An 18,441-nucleotide genomic window follows, 5' to 3' on the forward strand; every position below is an offset into this window, starting at 1 on the left:
GGGTGCGAGAGAGACGGAGCGACGAACCGCCCCAGGGAGCCGCGGGGCACGCACGTGTCTTGATATTTCGGCGATTTAAAGGCGACGGCGATCATTCCTTCGCACGATTAGAGCACCCACACTGCATTCCAAACCAGTGCGGTGCGTTGTCGCTACCCCAACCGAGAGAGACCGCCCACGCTGGCCAGTGGTGTAGCCACACAATGAGGCCGAAATTCCCACGACGCACCAGCGTCGAAAGGGTTGCCAACCTCAGCCCGCCCACTGGGCAACTTCTCCGGAGCGAAGCCCGGGCTTTGCTTGGCAGAGGTAGGCAAAGGCGCATCGCGGTAGATTGACATCTAATGAGGCAGCAGTGATGCCAGCAAACTGGACACACTGGGGTCCGTTCAGTGTTAAAAAGGCTGGACTTTCAACAAACTCCACACTGAATTGGTCGCGGCGTTCAAGAGTCCTGGAAATCCGTCAACCGTCTCAAGTGCGCTCAAGTGCCCCAAACACTTCACGCCCTCCCCTCCCCCTCCCAAGCCGGGCCAGGCCCAGGCGTTCAATCGGCCACCCCCACCCCAGCGCACACAGCAGCGCAAGCAGCGCCACACCCTCCGTCGCCATGACGACGCGACTGCGCGCTGCGTTGGTCCGCGCTCTCTCTTCCTCTCTCCGTTCTCCGGGGAGACGCGGGGGGAGGGGGAGGGAGCATCCCCGTCGCCGCACAGTGGGCCAGTCCGATTCCGCTGCGCGCCGCACTTGTCGCTGTCTCCCTTGCTCCCCTAAGGCGCACTCCATGAGCGCGAGAGAGACAGAGCGAGGAAGCGGAGTCGGGGTGGGCGTGGCGCCGACAGTCAGTTGGTTTGGCGGGAAAATTCAAACAGCGGCGCTCTTCTGGAGAGCGGGGAGGCTCGCGACGGACTCGGAGGCGTTGAGATCGCGACGCTCAATACGGCAGAGTCAGCGGGTCCGCGGTGCCCCGCGAGGCTCCGCGCAGATGGCAGTGTGCTGACAAAGAACAACACGCCGATACAGTATCAGGCCGTCTGTACGTACTACAGGCAGCAAAGCCAGCGCGGGGCTACAATGCACTGGAAAAAATTTCATACGACACAGAAGGCAATCTTGAACCTCGGACACTAGATTTTCACCAAGTCGAGAGAAAATCAACGATGAGGGTTGCAGAAGCAAGACCGATCCGGGAACCATTTAGCTTCGCAACCTGAAAATCCACCACCGTCGGCCTGCCGCCGACACACTGGAGGAGGCCGTCAAGCACATGACAACATTCTCCGTTGTGTTGCTTTTTCTTTTCTTCCGCTTACCGACTTGCTGACGGCGCCGTCGCGAACAACGCCGTGACCGTGAATGGTACTCACCGCTGTCCAGATTTCCCGTTCCAAAGGCAGCGAGGGCGGCGGGGCGGAGGCAGAGGCCATGGCGCCGTGGTGGATGGGCAGCGGCAGCAGCGGCAGCGGGAACAGAGAGAAGCACACCAAGACCCGTGAGACCCGCGTCCACACTGCAGTGCACCGCCGTGCACACAACACAACTGCATGACGGTGACGGGGGCCGCGACGCCGCGGCGTTTAGCGCTCCGCGTCCGGAACGCCCCGGCCGGGAGCGATGGGGACAGAAATGGAAAACAGCGCGAGAGTGAGTGAGAGAGACAGACGGAGAGGGCGACGCAGCCCGCCCCGCCGTCGGCGCACCGTCGTCCGGGGCAACGCGCTAGACGCGCTGGCTGCAGCTCTTTGGCAATCGCGACGCACAAATCACAACAACAACGGCGCATAGAGAGATCCCACGCGCAGACAGCCGTGTCCGCGCGGCCCGTCGCGCCTACACTGCTAAACCACGTGTAATAATCACAGAAAAAAAAAGGCAGCGAAAAAAATTTGGGATGGGAATTTTATATTAGCACGGGCGAATGACAAGCAGGAAAGGGGTTCAACGAGTACACTGCAAGGGTGGTGGCCAAAGTGCAAAATATGCCAACAATGCTCTCTTTCTCCACTCCACTGTGAGAGTGAGTGCGGGCGACGAAGGCAGTGTTTGGAATCAGTCTCCAGCACGCAAGGTGACCAGTACTAAAATTCCGATAACGACCTCGTGAAAATCGCGTTACCTATTTCCAGAGCGGACCCGTCCCCTCGCGTCTCCCCCGCCATTTCTCCCTCTCTCTTTCGCCAGGCTGTGGTTCCGCGACGCGCCGTTAGGTGGCGCCCACACTGTCCGAGCCTCGCTGGACGCACTGGACACTGAGGCGGTCTTCCCCGGCACCGGCACACTGGCAGGCCGGCAGGCAACGGGCGGAAGCCAGCCCAGATAACAACGCACTTAGCCAAACGACATCGACAACAACGATAACCGCGCTTTTTGTGCTCTTTGCACCCCCACCCCACCCACGCGACTACACTGTGAGAAGAGAGGCGGGACCGGGCAGCGCACAGTGGGCCAGAAGACCGGTGGAGGCGGCCATAACTCTAACCACGTTTTGATCTCCGTAGTCGCTAAACAGGACTCGAACCGAACGAGTGACCCCACCAATGGATTCCTCGTTCGGAGAGCAATCCATTGGTGGGGTCACACGTTCGGTTCTAGTCCCATTTAGCGACTCTGGAGCTCAAAACGCGGTTAAAGTTTCGGCCGCCTCCACCGGTCTTCTGGCCCACTGTGCAGCGGCCAACCTGAGGGACTTCTTCTCGGCGGCCGGCGACAGCAGACGCATTCCGTCTCACTCGCACCTCTACGCGACGCCCCATGAGTGCGAGAGAGACGACATCGTCTGCGGGGCGGGCGGGAAGCACGCGCGGCGTGCACGCAAGGGGAGGGCCGAAGCGGCGCCTCTATCTCTGTCTCTCTCGCACTCGCACTCCAGGGGTAGGGGCGCGAGAGAGACAGAGCTACGGCCTGCAGGCAGCACTTGCAGGTGGTCCCTGTGTGTCCCCGCAAGGCGCGGCGCGGCAAGACACACGAGGACCCTCCTGCTTTGCTTGCTTGCAGCCCTTGCAGCGTAATCAGGCTTGACAGTGGGGGCACCACGCCGCCGACAAGGCCCTGGCCGCACCTGGCCGCCAAAACAACCCCCACCACCACGCCGTGATACAGTGCTGGAGTCATGAAGTGCTACTCATTAGCGCATGGGGGTGGGAACAACATCCTGCACCCCTAATAGGCTTTATCAACCATCATCATCATCATCATCAGCGCTGTTAGGCCTATGCAGACCTTTAGCGGTTCGAGTCAGCAAGGCACTCCGACCTCGCGCGGCCTCTCCGCAACCTCAGATGCGGTAGGATTTCTGCATAGTCGTAGTGCCCGCTGCCCTACTGGGGAGCATGGGGTCAGTCTGCGCTAGGCACGTGTACATAACACAGACATCACGCATCTCAAGAGTTTGTTGCCGAGGTGATGCGCTCCCAAGGGAGCGAGCTAGAAAGAAATGAAGAGGCTGAAAAAGGAGACGACAGTATACGACTGCCAACCGGGGGAAGGGGGGAAGGGGAAGGCGACTGTAGCTGGCGGAGGCAGGGTGGAGACGATGTCCCTCTTGCCGGCGCGCGTTGTCCAGCACCCGCGCCTTCGCCGCGTCGCGCCGCTGCTCGTGGAAGACGGCTCAGGGCGGCAGGGCGGTGGTGACGGCGGTCCAGGCGTCGGTCCGTTGCTGTGGCTCCAAGTTGGCGATGGGGAGGGTCGCAATGGTGTCCTCGGCCGCGTCCACACGCCGCTCCTTGGGCGTCCTCGCGGCTTCCCGGCGGGCCTCGCGGTGACCATGGCACGGCCAGCTGACTAATATCCCACGGCGAGGCGTGTCAATCCGCCGATTTTATGACTCGCTGCTGTCGAGGCGACACCTCTGGACCAGAACCAGGGCGGGGTCAGGTTTCACGCGCATGTTGTCAGCCCCCCGAGGGGCGTGGTCGGGGGCGGGACCCAACACAACGCAGAGCTACGCAGCGACCGGGGGGGAAGGGGGGGGGCGACCCCCATGTGGCCCCGTGCAGCAGGAGGGCCTCTTCCGCGAAGCCGCCGACACCCACGTGTCGCGCCCGATACACACGGACACTTGCCGATGCCGGAGTGGCAAGTGTGTAGATTTGGCTGAGGGACGCAGGCGCCTGGTGCGGTCGCGAGGGCCACGCCGAAGAGAAGGGGGACGCAAGGGTGCGTACCCGACGGTGCGTTGGGCCCCGCGCGGCTGGGCTGTGGGCGGCGCGCCGGCTGGAGGCATAAACCACGGCAAACCGGCTAGGCAAAGGTGTCCTCGGCGGCGTAGACACAAAGCAGCGGAAGGGGTTGCCATCAGAAAGCTGTAAAATCACCGACCGGAGCGGCTGCCTTCGCTGGGAACGTGAGGGACGGGCTGTAGGGAGCGAGCACGACGACCGCGCTCGGGGGCGGGCGGAGTAGCAGGTAGGGGGAGGGCCTGGGCGGCGGTCTCGTTCCGCGAAACGATGCGATGTAGGCGGGCTGGCGACGGCGCTGTAGTGCGACAAGTGCGGGGACTCAGCGGAGACTCAGCAGATGTTAGGGTGGGTGGGCGCTGACAGCAGGCTGGGGCACACGTGCAGGCGCCCTTCAGCGGACCGCCCTGATGGGCCGGCCCGGCCCGGCGCGCTCCGCCGCGCGGGAAGGAGGGTGACGGTGGCCGGTCGACCGGCGGCGGCGGCCGCCGGCCCGCCTTGACCTCACCAACCGCGGCAGTATCGACTCAGAGACGAGCAGCGCTGCGTCGCTTGCGAGCTGAAAAGACGCCGACCAAAACGACAACCTTTGGGGGGGGGGGAGGGGGCGGCTGCGATATGGGAACCGGCTGCGGACGAAGCGGAAGGCCCCGCGCGGGGCGGGAAACGCCCCTCCCTACGCGACGCCCGCCCTATTAGCACACATGATCGCCTGACCGCGGCCCGGCCCGTGAGCGGGGCGGCCGCCCTGGCGCGTCGCGGGCCATCCTGGGCCAGGGTGTGCAGACGGGTTCCGGCCGGCCCGGTCACGTCGGCCGAGTGCCGACCGCGACGAGGTGACCGTAGTAGGTCTGACACCCGGGCACCAGCGGGTCGAGGTCAGAAGACGTAGAAAGGGGTACCACCCGCTGGCCGGTCCGCCCGGTCACCCCCCGTAAGGGGCAGGCGGTGGGCCGGCACTCAGGCCCCATGGCCGCGGCCAGCCGGAATTCACCCGTCCCCTCGGCCAGCGTGCAATCCAGGGAGGGTTGGTTCCGCGCCGGTGTAGCGGTCAGGTGGGCCCGGCGGGGTGCACGCCCCGACAACAACGACATAGACGTGGCACTAGCACTGCCCACAGGCCAGCCCGGCCGCGTGGCTCTCCTCGGAGGGCCGAGCGGTGGGCCGGCACTCAGGCCCCATGGCCGCGGCCAGCCGGAAGTCGCCCGTCCCGTCGTGCTAACGTGCAATCCAGGGAGGGTTGGTTCCGCGCCGGTGTAGCGGTCAGGTGGGCCCGGCGGGGTGCACGCCCCGATAACAACGACATAGACGTGGCACTAGCACTGCCCACAGGCCAGCCCGGCCGCACGGCTCTCCTCAGAGCGCCGAGCGGGGGCCAGCACCCAGGCCCCGTGGCCGAGGACCCGGGCCGGACCTCGCTCCCTCGTGTCGCTACGTGCAGGCCGAGGGAGGAGGGGCCAGCGCCGATTTGTCGGTCAGTAGGGCCGTCCTGGGTACAGTGCACAGGTGAGGCGCGAGATTGGCCGCGGTGCATCAAACCTCCCGGCGGGTCCGGGGCCGGGCCCCCCCCGCCGGTCCAGCTGCCGGTCCCCGCGTTGTCCCTCGGAGCGCAGTATCCTTTAGGCGGTGGTAGCTTGCACGAACCGCACTGGTAGCACTTGTGACACTGAACTTGACCCACGCGCGACGACAGTGGACAGGCCGGCCCCGACCACGGCGCGGCTCGGCCACGCACGGCCCCGGTGCGTCGACGCAAAACGCAGCACCGGTGCCTGCTCCGAGCGTCGCCCCAGGCAAGGACGGCCCTGCCGGCGGCTGGAGCAGGCTCGAGCGACGTAAAACACAGCGCAGATGCCTGCAGCGAGCCCCAAATCAGGCAAGGGCGAGGGCGTTTTTGTGGGTCGAGAGCGACACGGACCCACACATGTTGACGCCTCGGCGGCCCCCGAGGAACTCGCTTTATCAACCCCCCCCCCAAAAAAAAAAGGGGAGGCGGAAACAAATCGCCTTTTTTAGGGTCCTTCACTACGGGGTATCAAAGTGTCATTTTGACTCGTAATTTTGACTCCCGGGTGATAAAGGTATTCTGATACTAACTAGTAGTGCCGACACACAGTGGGCCAGAAGACCGGTGAAGGCGGTAAAAATCACGGACGCGTTTTGAGCTCCTGAGTCGCTTTACAGGCCTCGAACCGGACGTGTGACCCCACCAATGGATTGCTCTCCGAACGAGGAATCCATTGGTGGGGTCACACGTTCGGTTCCAGTCCCATTTAGCGACTCTGGAGCTCAAAACGCGCCCAGAATTTCGGCCGTCTCCACCGGTCTTCTGGCCCACTGTGCGACACCCGTGGCAATCGTCCCCGAAAACAGCCCCGACTTGCGCCAACAAGGAAGAGCGGCCTCCGCCCCCGCCGCGTCGCGCTGTAGGCGTTGGAGCTCCGCCCCCTAACCCCATCGCCTCGCCGCCTCGCCGCTTGGCCCGGGGCTGGCTTTGGTTCGGCTGCTTGGCGCCTTTGGCGCACTGCGGCCCAGCCGTGCCCAGCCGCCGACGAGAAGGGCGTCATCCAGGCCGCCAGCGCCAATCCCTCGCAATCCCAGGGCGCAACGGCCCGGGGCGGCGCAGCGCGTCCAAATAAATAAAGGCCCCGGGGGGCCGCGTGGGGCGGGGCGGGGGCGGCGGGTCGATGTCCAAGCTACCGCTACTCACACAGACACACACACACACAGCTACAGCGTGCAACGAGGTGCCTACCGGGTAGGGGGCAGTGTACTGGGTGCCGGGGCAGTGCCGGGGGTCGCGGCGTGTCACGTCCACTCACACAAACAACAGATGCCGTCGGCGAGCTTGTGCATCCCTCGACGCCGGCCTCTGCGAGTGAGTCTGCGACCCAACCAGCCGACCAGCGCGGGCAAGGGGCTCGCCACCAACTGGCAGCGTGCAGCGCGCAGCCCGCGCACCGCGCCTACGCGGTTTGGGGCGGGGCGGGGCGGGGCGGGGGACGCCGCGCACTCCAGCAGCCTGGCGAGGGGAGGGTGCCCCACGCCGGGGGTGGCGGCCAGCGAAGGGGTGGCGGGGCGGGGTGGGGCGGGGCGGCAGGACTCGACGAGGCCGGGCCGCCGTGCGTGGATTGGTACCGTCCGTTCACCGCCCCGCCGCACAGCGCACAGCACAGCGCACCCGTACCGCACCGCCAGGGCCAGAGAGAGGGAGGGAGAGAGTGAGAGGGAGCGACACGCGGCCCGCCCGCGGACGGGGTGGGGTGGGCGTCGTGGCGGGGTGCGGCGGGGTGCGGCGGGGTGCGGCGGGGTGCGGCGGGGTGCGGCGGGGCGAGGTGCGGAGGGGCGGGGTGCAGTGGGTTGGGAATCGATGCCGGGTTCGGCGCCATGGCCGCGCGCTTGCCTCCAGCAAGCCTCCAGCAAGCCTCCAGCAAGCGGCGGGCCCGGAGGACCCCTGGAGTCTCGTAGAGGCCAGGCTGGCCAGGCTGGCCATGCCCGGGGCACCGCGCCGGGGCGCTACTTGACCGTGCCCAGGGTGGCCCAGGGCCCCGCAAACCCCACAACCCCACCCCTGCCGCGCTCCGGCGCCACGGCAGCGCTTCCGCGGGGTATTTCGGTCAATCGCGCTGGAGTGCACCACTGACCAGCAGTTCGCATCTCTTTCTCTCTCTCTCGCACTCATGGGGCGTTTCGTATGGGGTGCGAGAGAGACAGAGCGCCGCCCTGTCCACTGGGCAGCGGCGCGCAAACCGCCCCCCACCCCCCCCCATCTTAGCCCTAACACGGGCGACGTTTATCCATCCCCATCCTGGATCAGGTTATCCCCGCCTCACCACCTCCATAGCGCCACACCAAAATTCAAGTCATTATATTTTTAAAAGTGCAGAAAGTTACAAAATTAAAAAATTAAAAAGTGTCAGAAATCTTTTTAAAAAGTAAAAAAAAAAGTGTTAGGTATTTTTTTAAGAAAAAGTCACTTGATTTAAATTTTTTGAAAAAAGCTAAAAATTGTATTAAAATTCAAATGTAACAAAAATTTACAAAGCTAAAAGAAAACTTAAATTTTTTTGACGTTTCATAATTACACGTCTGATCACCTAATAGTGGCTTGTGCGGAAGTCCCAATCAATGGTGCACGGGGCCGGCTCTCCTTCTCCCTCGCTCGCACAGGAAAGGGAGGGGGATCACGTTCACTGGTCACGCAATAATTAAGACCGTCATCACTAATGGACGGCGCCTCTCTCTCTCGCACTCACGGGGCGTCCCCCAGGGCACCGCAGGGGTGCGAGAGAGACAGAGCGAGGAGACCGCTCGCTTGTTGCGCGTCCCATGTCCGATGCGCGAAGCGCGATGCGCCACTCACGCCCCCCAAGTGCCACTTTCACTGGGCCGGGAATAGCCGGCCGCGCTACCCCTTGCAGTGCAGGCACAAGGGCGGCCGGAAGGGCCCGGAAACGGCAACACGACCTTCGCGATGACTGGCCGTTGCTAGCGCTGCCACCCCCAGCGCCATTCGGTCGGCAACCCTAATCGAGACGTCTTGACACGACTGCACAGTGGGCCAGAAGACCGGCGGAGGCGGCCGAAACGATAGACGCGTTTTGAGCTCCAGAGTCGCTGAACAGGACTCGAACCAAACGTGTGACCCCACCAATGGATTGCTCTCCGAACGATGGGGGGATCACACGTTCGGTTCGAGACCATTTCAGAGACTCTGGAGCTCAAAACGCGTCGAGAGTTTCAGCCACCTCCGCCGGTCTTCTGGCCCACAGTAGACCAGAAAGGTCTGGCCTGTTCCGAATTTGGGTTACTTTTCTCTCGGCGCTTTGGTTGCATTCCGTTTGAAACAAGTGACGGCTCGGGAAAGCCAGAGGGACTCTAGAGGGAACGCCCCCTTGCGTGTTCCGCGTGTTGCTTCGCGGCGTCGCGGCTTCGCGGGGCCCGACGGGGTGTTCCACGTTCAACTCGAACGGGTAAACAAACAGGGCGAGCGAGAGGAGTGTTTACACGGTAAACAGGCAGGCAGGCCGGCACGCCACGGCAGGCTCGTCCTGAACAGGCGTTGCGTTCGTCGCTCTGCCTCTCTCGCACTCACTGGGACGTTGTTCCGTGGGGGTGCGAGGGACGGCTCTGTTCGGAATCAGCCTGCAGGCATTCCCCGGTCCACAGTGGGCCAGAAGGCCGGTGGAGCGGCCAAAATTCTGGACGCGTTTTGAGCTCCAGAGTCGCTAAATGGGCCTCAAATCGAACGTGTGACCCCGCCAATGGATAGCTCTCCGAACGAGGAATCCATTGGTGGGGTCACACGTTCGGTTGGTGTCCCATTTCGCGACCCTGGAGCTCAAAACGCGTCTAGAATTTTGGCCGCTCCACTGGTCTTCTGGCCCACTGTGCGGTCCGGAAATACTCCGCGCGCCCGGTAACTACCCCACGCACAGAGGTGAAGTCAAGACGGTGCAGGTTCAAAGAACGACCTGGAACGACTCGAACTGATGGAGGGGTGGGTCTGCATTCCGAGGGGAAAGTTGAGACAGCGCCTCAGAGAACTGTAACCATTTCACAAAATAAGTTTGCGCTCAAATAATTGACACTATTTCAAGAAAAGGAACTCAAAGCAGTGAGAATGACAGAAGGCAAGAGGGTATTAAGGGTGTAGTTGTTTCAACTCACTAAAAAAAAACCACCAGACTCCTAATTTTAAACTACATCTAAGGCTTGCAGTGTGACGATCAACACACCAAAGACCCTCGAAAATTCAACTGTAAACCTGTGCCATGGTGCAAAGCCCAAGTCATCGACACTCAAAGAGCTAAAAGGACAAGAGACTTCCACATGGGCAGTGCAACTGCAAACAAACTAGGAATGCGATATACAAGTTGAGTCAGCTGCGATGAAACTACCAACATGACATTTGTCGCAAACTATTTTACCAGCTGGACTGACGCCTTAGGCACTCCGCCCCAAACAACAAAAGTACTGCGCAACGGTTTCAAACACCTAGTCACTGCATGCCCGAGACCTGGGGCCTGTGGCAGCAGGTAGACCCCGGCCCACACCCTAAAGCTGTGACAGGTCAGGTATGTGACGTACGGGGTTGGGGGAGAGGGGGGGGGTTCTGGACAAAGGCAGGGGGCCCGCTAACCTCTCTCGCCACTCCCAACAACAAACGCACTCGGTGGTGGCTGAAACCGGAGCCGGTAAATTCGCGCCTCGTTGCCCAAAACCCCCCCGATGCCGACAGGGAGCCACCCGTGTCGACAACATGCCCAAATTTACAGTGAAGGCGATTGGCGCCACCGAGTCCAGGACCAGGACGGGCTTGAGGAAGCCTATACGCCGGGTTGTGACTCGGGCACTCCACACGCCAGCATGCGCCAGCACTGACAATACAGCGACGGACCGCGTCCTGCCGGGGAACACTTACCGCTTCTTTGCATTTTTAATCACCAGGCGAGAACGGTTTCCAAACAGATCGCGAGAAAACGCACGCCAACAGCGACCAACGGCCCACAACACGCAAAGTCAAATAATCCTTTCAGACTGACTCAACCGCGGTTGCCAACACGGCGGCACAAAGCAGCTACCGATGTCTCATCCTCGATGACGAAACTGAGAGACGAAATTCCACACAAAAACGGAATAATCTCACACATTGTCAATATTTTTAATATTTTTCTCAGATTAGAAGCATTCCAAGACCGAATGTTTTTTAGTCATTTCGGTCCGTACGTTGCCATTACCGTGGTGCGGGGACTGAGGGGAGGGGGTGTCAAAAACGCGGAGCTGTCTGCTAGAGTCTGCAAGTGACAAACTTTGTTTTACTCAACTGGAAACGCGGTGCGTTGCTGAGCTACTTCTCAATTTGGTCCCACCTCACTGCGTTATCTTTCAGCAATGTAGTCCCTGCAACAATCCACGGAGTGAATTTGAGATTCGAAATTCGAGCTTCTTGCCGGAAACGGATCGGACCGTAGCCCCCTTCACTTTGTAGTTTGCAGCCGCTCCGCTAGGGAGCAGCACCGTGCAGCGTTATTGGCAGACAGCAGCAGACGATTTGAGAATGTTTGTTTTGGTTATGTAAAGCGAATTTATCTCGCAGAGGATAACATTTGAACTGACAGCTAACTGGTGAGTATCGAATCGTCTCAATGATGTTGTCTTTTTCTTTTGATGTTTTCTAATTTTGGCCTTTGTCAAGCACTTTACCAATTCCATAACCCTATGGTTCTTCATTAATATGATCAATTTTTACAGTCGATCCATTTTATTTTTTGGAATCTAGAATGGACCAATCCGCAAAACCCACAGAACCTCCAATTGACCAACTTTCATTGAATCTACGAATAAAAAAATACAAGGAATGCTGTTACAGATCGTATGCTGCTGGCCTGGCAGCTCTGTCCATAGGTACAAATCATGTTTGTGAAAGAATTCGTAAAAGAACAATGCCGTTGTGTGTCCTTTGCCATTATTAGATTCTCAAATTTCTGAATTTTGTCTTCTGTTTGCAGCCACATCAGCATCATACTTCATTCTCAAAAAGTTTCCAATTTATAATAAATACAGTATTGTTGTATCAGGTGGCATTGGATCTGTGGTCGGATACATAGTTTCAAAAGAGATGTCACAAGAGTGTAATTTAATCTTAAAGGCGCACAGAGAATCTATGCGCAATCCAGTTCAACCTGATAGTAATGAAGGAGCAATTGCAGACTTGAAGTAACATTGTGACATTTTCAAATTTGTTCTTGGCAATGACTGTAGCTAGCAAAACACATTAGGAAAATTTAAACTATTAAATATTGTAACAAAGTTCTTCAGTAAAAAAAATATGCTTTATTAGAGTACAAGGGAAAACATAACTGTTTTAAAATAGTATGGACCTTGATGCACATAACTGGACTTTTTCCTCAACAGAAAACAAAATACTGAATAGTGTTAAGGATCAAAACAGAGTGAAATACAAGAAGCAACATGAGTGAATGTGATTTACATATTGATGTCTCATGCGGTGTAAAATAAACTGACTGAACAGGGGTTTGCTTCATTTTTCCTTACTTGTCTAATTCATCCAATTCCTACTTATGACAGGGTAATCTAATTTAATGCAAAATGCGCGAATCAGTCTTAAAATCAACAAGTACAAAATAATAACATGTACACCTACTCCTAAGCCATAAGCATATGTATAAATAAACAACAAAGAACTAATAGTAATTAAAAAGTAAAATATGCTACAAAAATTATTGTGGTAGCATCAAAAGAGAGACTAGGGAAGGTAAACAGGTGACTTTCCAACACCATGATGAAACTTGCTCCATTCCTGTGATGTCAGTATACAATGGACAGCAACAAGGAGTAACTACCACAAAAGGATATAACAATATGAAATAAGGAAGGAAGACATTTGGTTCAAAATAAAAATGCACGACTTCTACAAGAGTTAAAGAACAATAGTCAGTCAGTAAAATTATAAACCTCTACAGGTTTCTCACATACAAATATCTTAGTTTTACAAACCAATATCACATAAGAGAAGAAATGGGATAAAAAGGAGCGTTACATTTTATTGTCACCTTTTTCCTGGAAGTTGATTGTCACAATAAAATTTCTTCTGAGTTTAAACAAATGGTCACAAAAATCATTAAAACTCAGCTACAAATTAAAGGTTTATTTCCCTTTAATGTATATGAGTAACTTACTGTGCATTAGTCAGAATATTTTATCAGATCATAGCAATTCAAAAAAAAAAAAAAAAAGTTAAGGCCACATTAACATGGGAATGCTACCTACAGTGTGGATCATAATCCGCAGATTGAAAATGTAGATGTAGAATGAGTTTATTCTGAGTAAAATGGGATTTTAATGACTAACTTACAGAACAAGCAGGTTCACTGAAAATTGGATGACTAAAAATACATAAAAGGAATAAAAACAATCGGAACTAAGTACACTGAGTTGAAATAATTGAGATTCCTATCACAACATCCAAAACCACTCGGCTCACTATACTTCCCTCACATGCTGCCAAAAGTCAGTGGACGAAGGGACGGGCCCCGGCATTGGTGTGGCTGGGGTGGAGCAGTGGTCGTTCCCAGTGAAGGGCAGGGCCAACCCTTCATTCCCGTTCACTTGGCTGGTTCCCGGAGTCTCAGCTCCGTCCAAATGTTCATGAGAGTGGCCATTCTGGCCGCAATATCTTTCCATTATTTTCTCTAATTGAGGCTGGACATAGCCGAGAAGTGGCCTAGCAGCAGGGTCCCCAGACCAGCACTCTTCCATCAACTGCCAGCAGTCCTCGTCAAACTGAGCCAACTTCTCGGGACGGGTTCCTACAAACAAACGAGAGTGCCCAAAGAGTAAGTCGTTTTTACATACTTGCAGTTAAGGCTTAATTGTCGTAGAGTTTCACATACCCCTACGGACGTATGTCCACAGTTGCTCTTTGTTGAGAAATTGCTCAAAAGATGATGGCAGTTTGACACTGCCGGCACAGATGTACCATAGTAAAATTCCAAATGCATACACATCAACACTAGAATCATAATGGCCAGAATGCATTTCTGGAGCCATATGGACTGGAGTGCCAACAATGCTACCAGACATCATTGCTTCCGGAATACAGAATCCCAGGTCAGTAAGTTTGGCTCGATTATCACAATCCAGCTAAAGACAAAGAGAGACTTGTTAAAAAAATGAAAATATGGGACCAAGAAATTATTGTTTGAGGCAAAGTGCACAACTTACTAGGACATTCTTTAATTTAACATCTCTGTGCACCAATCCTTGAGAATGCAAGAATCTGATACCCTCCACAACATCAATAGCTATTCGAAGGCGTGTTAGCCATGGTAAGCCCGAGCGTAAGCCTGAATACAAATCTCTTGTCAAGCGATCCATCACAAGTAGAACTGCAGGTGAACAGCCTCCTCCATAGCTATGATCAACAACTGATCCTCTGAGTCGCACGATTCGAGGGTGCTCCGGGACAGTCCTTAAATAACATTTAAGTGAGACAATTAGACTTACCGCTTGTTTTAAGTTAGCTGTAATACCCAGATACAGGTTCTTTTTGTTACCTTGTGTAATAAAATTCCATAGCTAAATCATTCCAGTGCTTGTCATCAGGTGGAACAACAGATTTTACAGCACATGGACCAGCTCCACCCCAAGATTCACATGAAAATACAACACCGTATTGACCTCGACCAATTTCCTTTCCCAGTTGAGGCATACCTTACATGAATAAAAAAGAAGAAAATAAGTGGAGGTTATGAATTTAAATTACATTATGTAAGATCTAAGAACCGCAATACCAACCATATCGGACCATATCAGCAATAGATGTGGTTTCAAGTGCCAATCTTGCTAGTCTAGGGGCATGGTGTCCGCGAATAGCAATTCTCTGTTCCTCAGTCTTTTCTAAATGCCCAGTGTAATGATTGGCGAGTGACCTTAAGGCAGCTAGGAATGCTTCGTGCGACAGTCGCACTCGATCTCTAAACTAAAATTTGAAGGGGGAAGAATGCACTTTGATATCACACTCCCTAGCTTTAGTAACAAGGCACTGTGCACACATTTACTAACCTGAGAAGAGATTGACTTGGCTAGTCGCTGGGGGCTCAAACTCTCCAACATTTCGGTGGCTACTCTTCGTCTCCATGCAGCATCAAGACGTGGAGGTGCACTCCATGGCAGCTGGACACTGTGTAGAAGTTGTCTCAGCCTTTCCAGAAATCCATGAAGTAAAGAGGAAGATGTTGATGTAGAAAGTTGTACAGAGTATGCAGCGCTCAAGATCTTAAAACAAAAGAGGTGGAAGTGTTACTTGGAGGACTAAACAGCATGAACTCAAAAACTTGTATCACTGCTCATACTTGTTTCAAGGCATCACTGGCGAGTTGAGGTCCTTGATTACTAGATACAACCAACCCTTGAGATTCAGTGCAACTGGAGAAATCCCAACTTTCAGATGTTTCTTTACAATCTTGTGACACAAAAAGCTCAGGCTCTGCTATGTCTGCCACTTCTCCAGTTTCAGAACGCTCCGTTCTTTCAAGACTGCAAAGGGTTCTTATGAGCGTTCCCACTACAGAATCCTGAAGACAATCCATTGAGCAAACAAGTCTTGTAGCCACAGCATGGGATAGACGGGAGAGAACAAGTTGCTGGATTTCAGTTGCTGCTAAGCGCACTGCTCTTGGAGTACCCTCTGGTCCGCTTTCACCAGCTGATGAAAGACTTGCTCCTAATAAAAAAGGATAAACAATGAGTTGCTGTGAAACACAGAAAATGCCCAAGATAAACATAAATAAGTTTGGCCAACCTCTGTACTGATACTGTGCAGCTTCTTCCACCAGCTCTGACTGCATACTTTCCAAAGTACTTGCAATGAGATCAGTCACCTCGGCTTGCTTTTCACTGGCCATGGCTACAAGAGCACGATACAGCTCTGTCTCTTTTTCCAAAGCATACCTCATGCGGCGAGGGGTTATTTGGATTTCACGAGCTTTGTCAAATGCACATAATATAAATCTACGAAGTATAGCACAATGAACCTGCAGAGAGACAGGACAAAGTAATGATGTAAGTACAGCCTGAGAGATAGTGCTGGCTTCAGCCAGAAGCAAGGATTCATACCTGATTCAAATGCATTGCTACAGTCACAAGGTGGGACCTCAGCACTCCTCTGACGAACAGATTTAAAACTTCAAGGTGATCCAACCCACTAACAAGGCAAGATTTTCGATTGAAACGTTCACCACGCAAACCATTTTTGGGGGTCGGGCCACATGCCTCTTCAGATGTCAGGAAGCCTTTGCACACAAAGTAACCAGGAAACAATTAAAACGATTTTCAAGGATTAGAACAATTTCCAATTTTATACAAGGAATTATTTCAAAAACTTACTTAAACTCTCAAGTTGCTGAGCTAACGCTTCTGTTTTAGAGTCCTTTCTCCATGGTCGACCGTCTTTCCTGTCTTTTGCCTCTTGTGTTCGTGGCGGAAGAGCACCCTGTTGATGCTGCAATTCGTGTTGTTCAGACTCAGTGAGCTCTAACGCCGTATCACTTGATGGAGCCACACTGCCTGAATCAACGGTTGCAGAGACCATCGTGAAAAATATGGGACTGTCAGGCAATAACTGCTTCAGCTCATGAAGCTCAGCTACATCCTGTAGTAAGAAAAGTCGGTTAGTTAAAATTTGGTTCAATCTTCACTATTATTATTATTATTATTATTATTATTATAGCATGTCACTTACGTTTTGGCTTAAAGAGGGTTGATCCATAGCATAGACCAACAAAGGTAAAACAGAGTCACACTGCAGCATGTGAGAGAGGCTAGCTCTCTCGTCTGGTTGTGCATGGTCCAAACTTGGAACAACCAAAATCGTTGTTCCATCTCGAACTATTGGGTGGCAAATTTGCACCTCCACAACAGCTAAGTGCTCCACAGCCATCTTCAAGATTAGATAAAACAAAGGAGAAAAGTTGTTAAGAAAAACAAAAGATATGTAGATAATGACAAGCTTTAAATTAGGTCAGCGGTTCTCAACCTTTTTTGGCTCGCAACCCCTGATTTGCAGCCAAAAATTTTCCGACCCATCACGAGCACCCCCTCCCTTCCCTACACTTCTGAGAAGGATTTTCCCGCTTGCTCACGGCGCATGCGGGCCTTCAAACATTCGTGCAGCGACAAACAGGCAGTGGGTTTTCCAGTTTCCGCGAATCTATGTTCCCGGCAGTGCTCGGCCTGCAGGCCAGCCGGGAAACCCCCGCGACCCAGACCCCAGGCGATCGCAGCCACCTCGCCGCGACTCCACAACATTTTACCGCGACCCCAAGGTTGAGAACCGCTGAATTAGGTCTAAACTAACATCTTCCTCAGAGGGCCGTAACAGATCTTCTTCTGGAACTGTGCTCCATGGCTTCTCATGAGCTTGAAGCTTTTCGACCACTTCAAACTCTAGTCCAACTGTAAGTGCGACATGACCTACTCGGCCAAATAGTATTCGTGCCCACCTACAAAAAATCATTATTATTTAGAAAACAGAAAGCAATAAAGGCAAAACATTAAAGTTCATAAAATGCTGCGATAAACATACCTCCAGTTTCCTCCAGAAGTTGGAAGTAAATTTGTTTCCAGTAGAGCATTCACAAAGTGTGCTCTAGCCTCACATGACTGACCCAATACTACCAGAACTGGACGACCCTCTAGAAAACGAGACAGTTGTTCCAGCTGATGGGTGGTTCCAACTTCCAACAACTCTTGCTCTACTTCCTCTGAAATTAATAGAAAAGAAATATTAGAGACAGATGCCAGCATAATTCACAGAAATTTAAATAAATGTTTGTCAAACCTCCTTGAAAAAATCCAGCATCATCAATTTCCTTCAAGGACCGACTTGTCTCACTCAAGATACGTCCCAGGAGTTGAGAGCTTCGCATGAATTTCCGAAACTCATGAGGGAGATTAGAAGCCATTGTAGAGGTAGCAGCTGAGAACACAAAATGAAATGTCTTAGAGACAGTATGGACATAGACGAACAAACCAAGCTGTAAATATGTGTCAGTTAACTGGAAAAAAATAAAAGAGAGCTCGTTTCAGAAAAAAACAACGTCTATAAATCAGAAGAATGGTGTCAGATAAGGAAAATTCATTGTCAAGTGAAACGGACCACATCAAAACATATGATTGATTCATCAATTTAAAAATGACAACAGTTGATTAATGGAGCTACAAGATTGACAGAATTAGGACATACAAGTAACAACTACTGGCCGACATCTTTCAAAGTTTTATTGGAAAGAAAGCTTAAAAAAACAACAACATACAGCCCAGGCTGCAAGCCCCACTAACATGTAAAAGACCAGAAACAATGGGCAAGAGAAAGCTTTTGAATATTCTGTCAAATACTCTGTGGCACATGGGGTCACGGTGTCAGATCAGAAGATCAAAGTCAAACGTCACTCCGAAACACTAGCAAGTGGTACAGACATGACATAGGCCACATCTGACAAGGGACGAAAGGCCTACAGTCCTGTAAACTAACCTTGACACTTTCTTTCTTGTCACATGCATTTATTTTCGCAATAACAATTAATTGGCAAAATACTCACCATAAGATTGTTCCTGAAAGAAGTCGGGCTTACATGGGGCTTTTCTCTTAACAATCGTAACGGCAAAAAAAATCTGACAGAATAAAAAGTTTCAAATGCAGACAGCGAACAAAACGAACGTATATACCATGGTATATACGCCT

At 53.6% G+C, this 18,441-nt stretch overlaps 2 protein-coding genes across 3 annotated transcripts; one reads left to right on the plus strand and one right to left on the minus strand.

Annotated features, from left to right (window-relative positions):
- The first annotated feature begins 11,126 nt into the window (after positions 1 to 11,126).
- Positions 11,127 to 12,222, plus strand: LOC117645307. Of its 2 annotated transcripts, none has more exons than XM_034385379.1 (3): positions 11,127 to 11,303; positions 11,430 to 11,582; positions 11,687 to 12,222. In XM_034385379.1, exons 2-3 carry the CDS (start codon positions 11,459 to 11,461, stop codon positions 11,896 to 11,898), a joined length of 336 nt encoding a protein of 111 aa, XP_034241270.1. In that variant the 5' UTR covers positions 11,127 to 11,303; positions 11,430 to 11,458; the 3' UTR covers positions 11,899 to 12,222. The 2 variants fall into 2 exon arrangements, with proteins under 2 accessions (XP_034241270.1, XP_034241271.1); XM_034385380.1 differs by having other exon boundaries at positions 11,458 to 11,582.
- Positions 11,802 to 18,438, minus strand: LOC117645303 (dual serine/threonine and tyrosine protein kinase-like). Its single transcript, XM_034385374.1, has 15 exons — positions 18,299 to 18,438; positions 17,539 to 17,676; positions 17,284 to 17,461; positions 17,056 to 17,200; positions 16,441 to 16,638; positions 16,086 to 16,350; positions 15,816 to 15,991; positions 15,502 to 15,733; positions 15,053 to 15,423; positions 14,763 to 14,975; positions 14,496 to 14,679; positions 14,255 to 14,411; positions 13,923 to 14,169; positions 13,592 to 13,841; positions 11,802 to 13,507 (listed from the first exon to the last, which is right to left on the minus strand). The coding sequence occupies exons 2-15, from the start codon at positions 17,660 to 17,662 to the stop codon at positions 13,182 to 13,184; spliced, it is 3,066 nt and encodes a 1,021-aa protein (XP_034241265.1). The 5' UTR covers positions 17,663 to 17,676; positions 18,299 to 18,438; the 3' UTR covers positions 11,802 to 13,181.
- Between the last annotated feature and the right edge of the window lie 3 nt (positions 18,439 to 18,441).

The sequence above is a fragment of the Thrips palmi genome, unplaced genomic scaffold (genome assembly GCF_012932325.1).
Source record: "Thrips palmi isolate BJ-2018 unplaced genomic scaffold, TpBJ-2018v1 HiC_scaffold_18, whole genome shotgun sequence".
Lineage (NCBI taxonomy): Eukaryota > Metazoa > Arthropoda > Insecta > Thysanoptera > Thripidae > Thrips > Thrips palmi.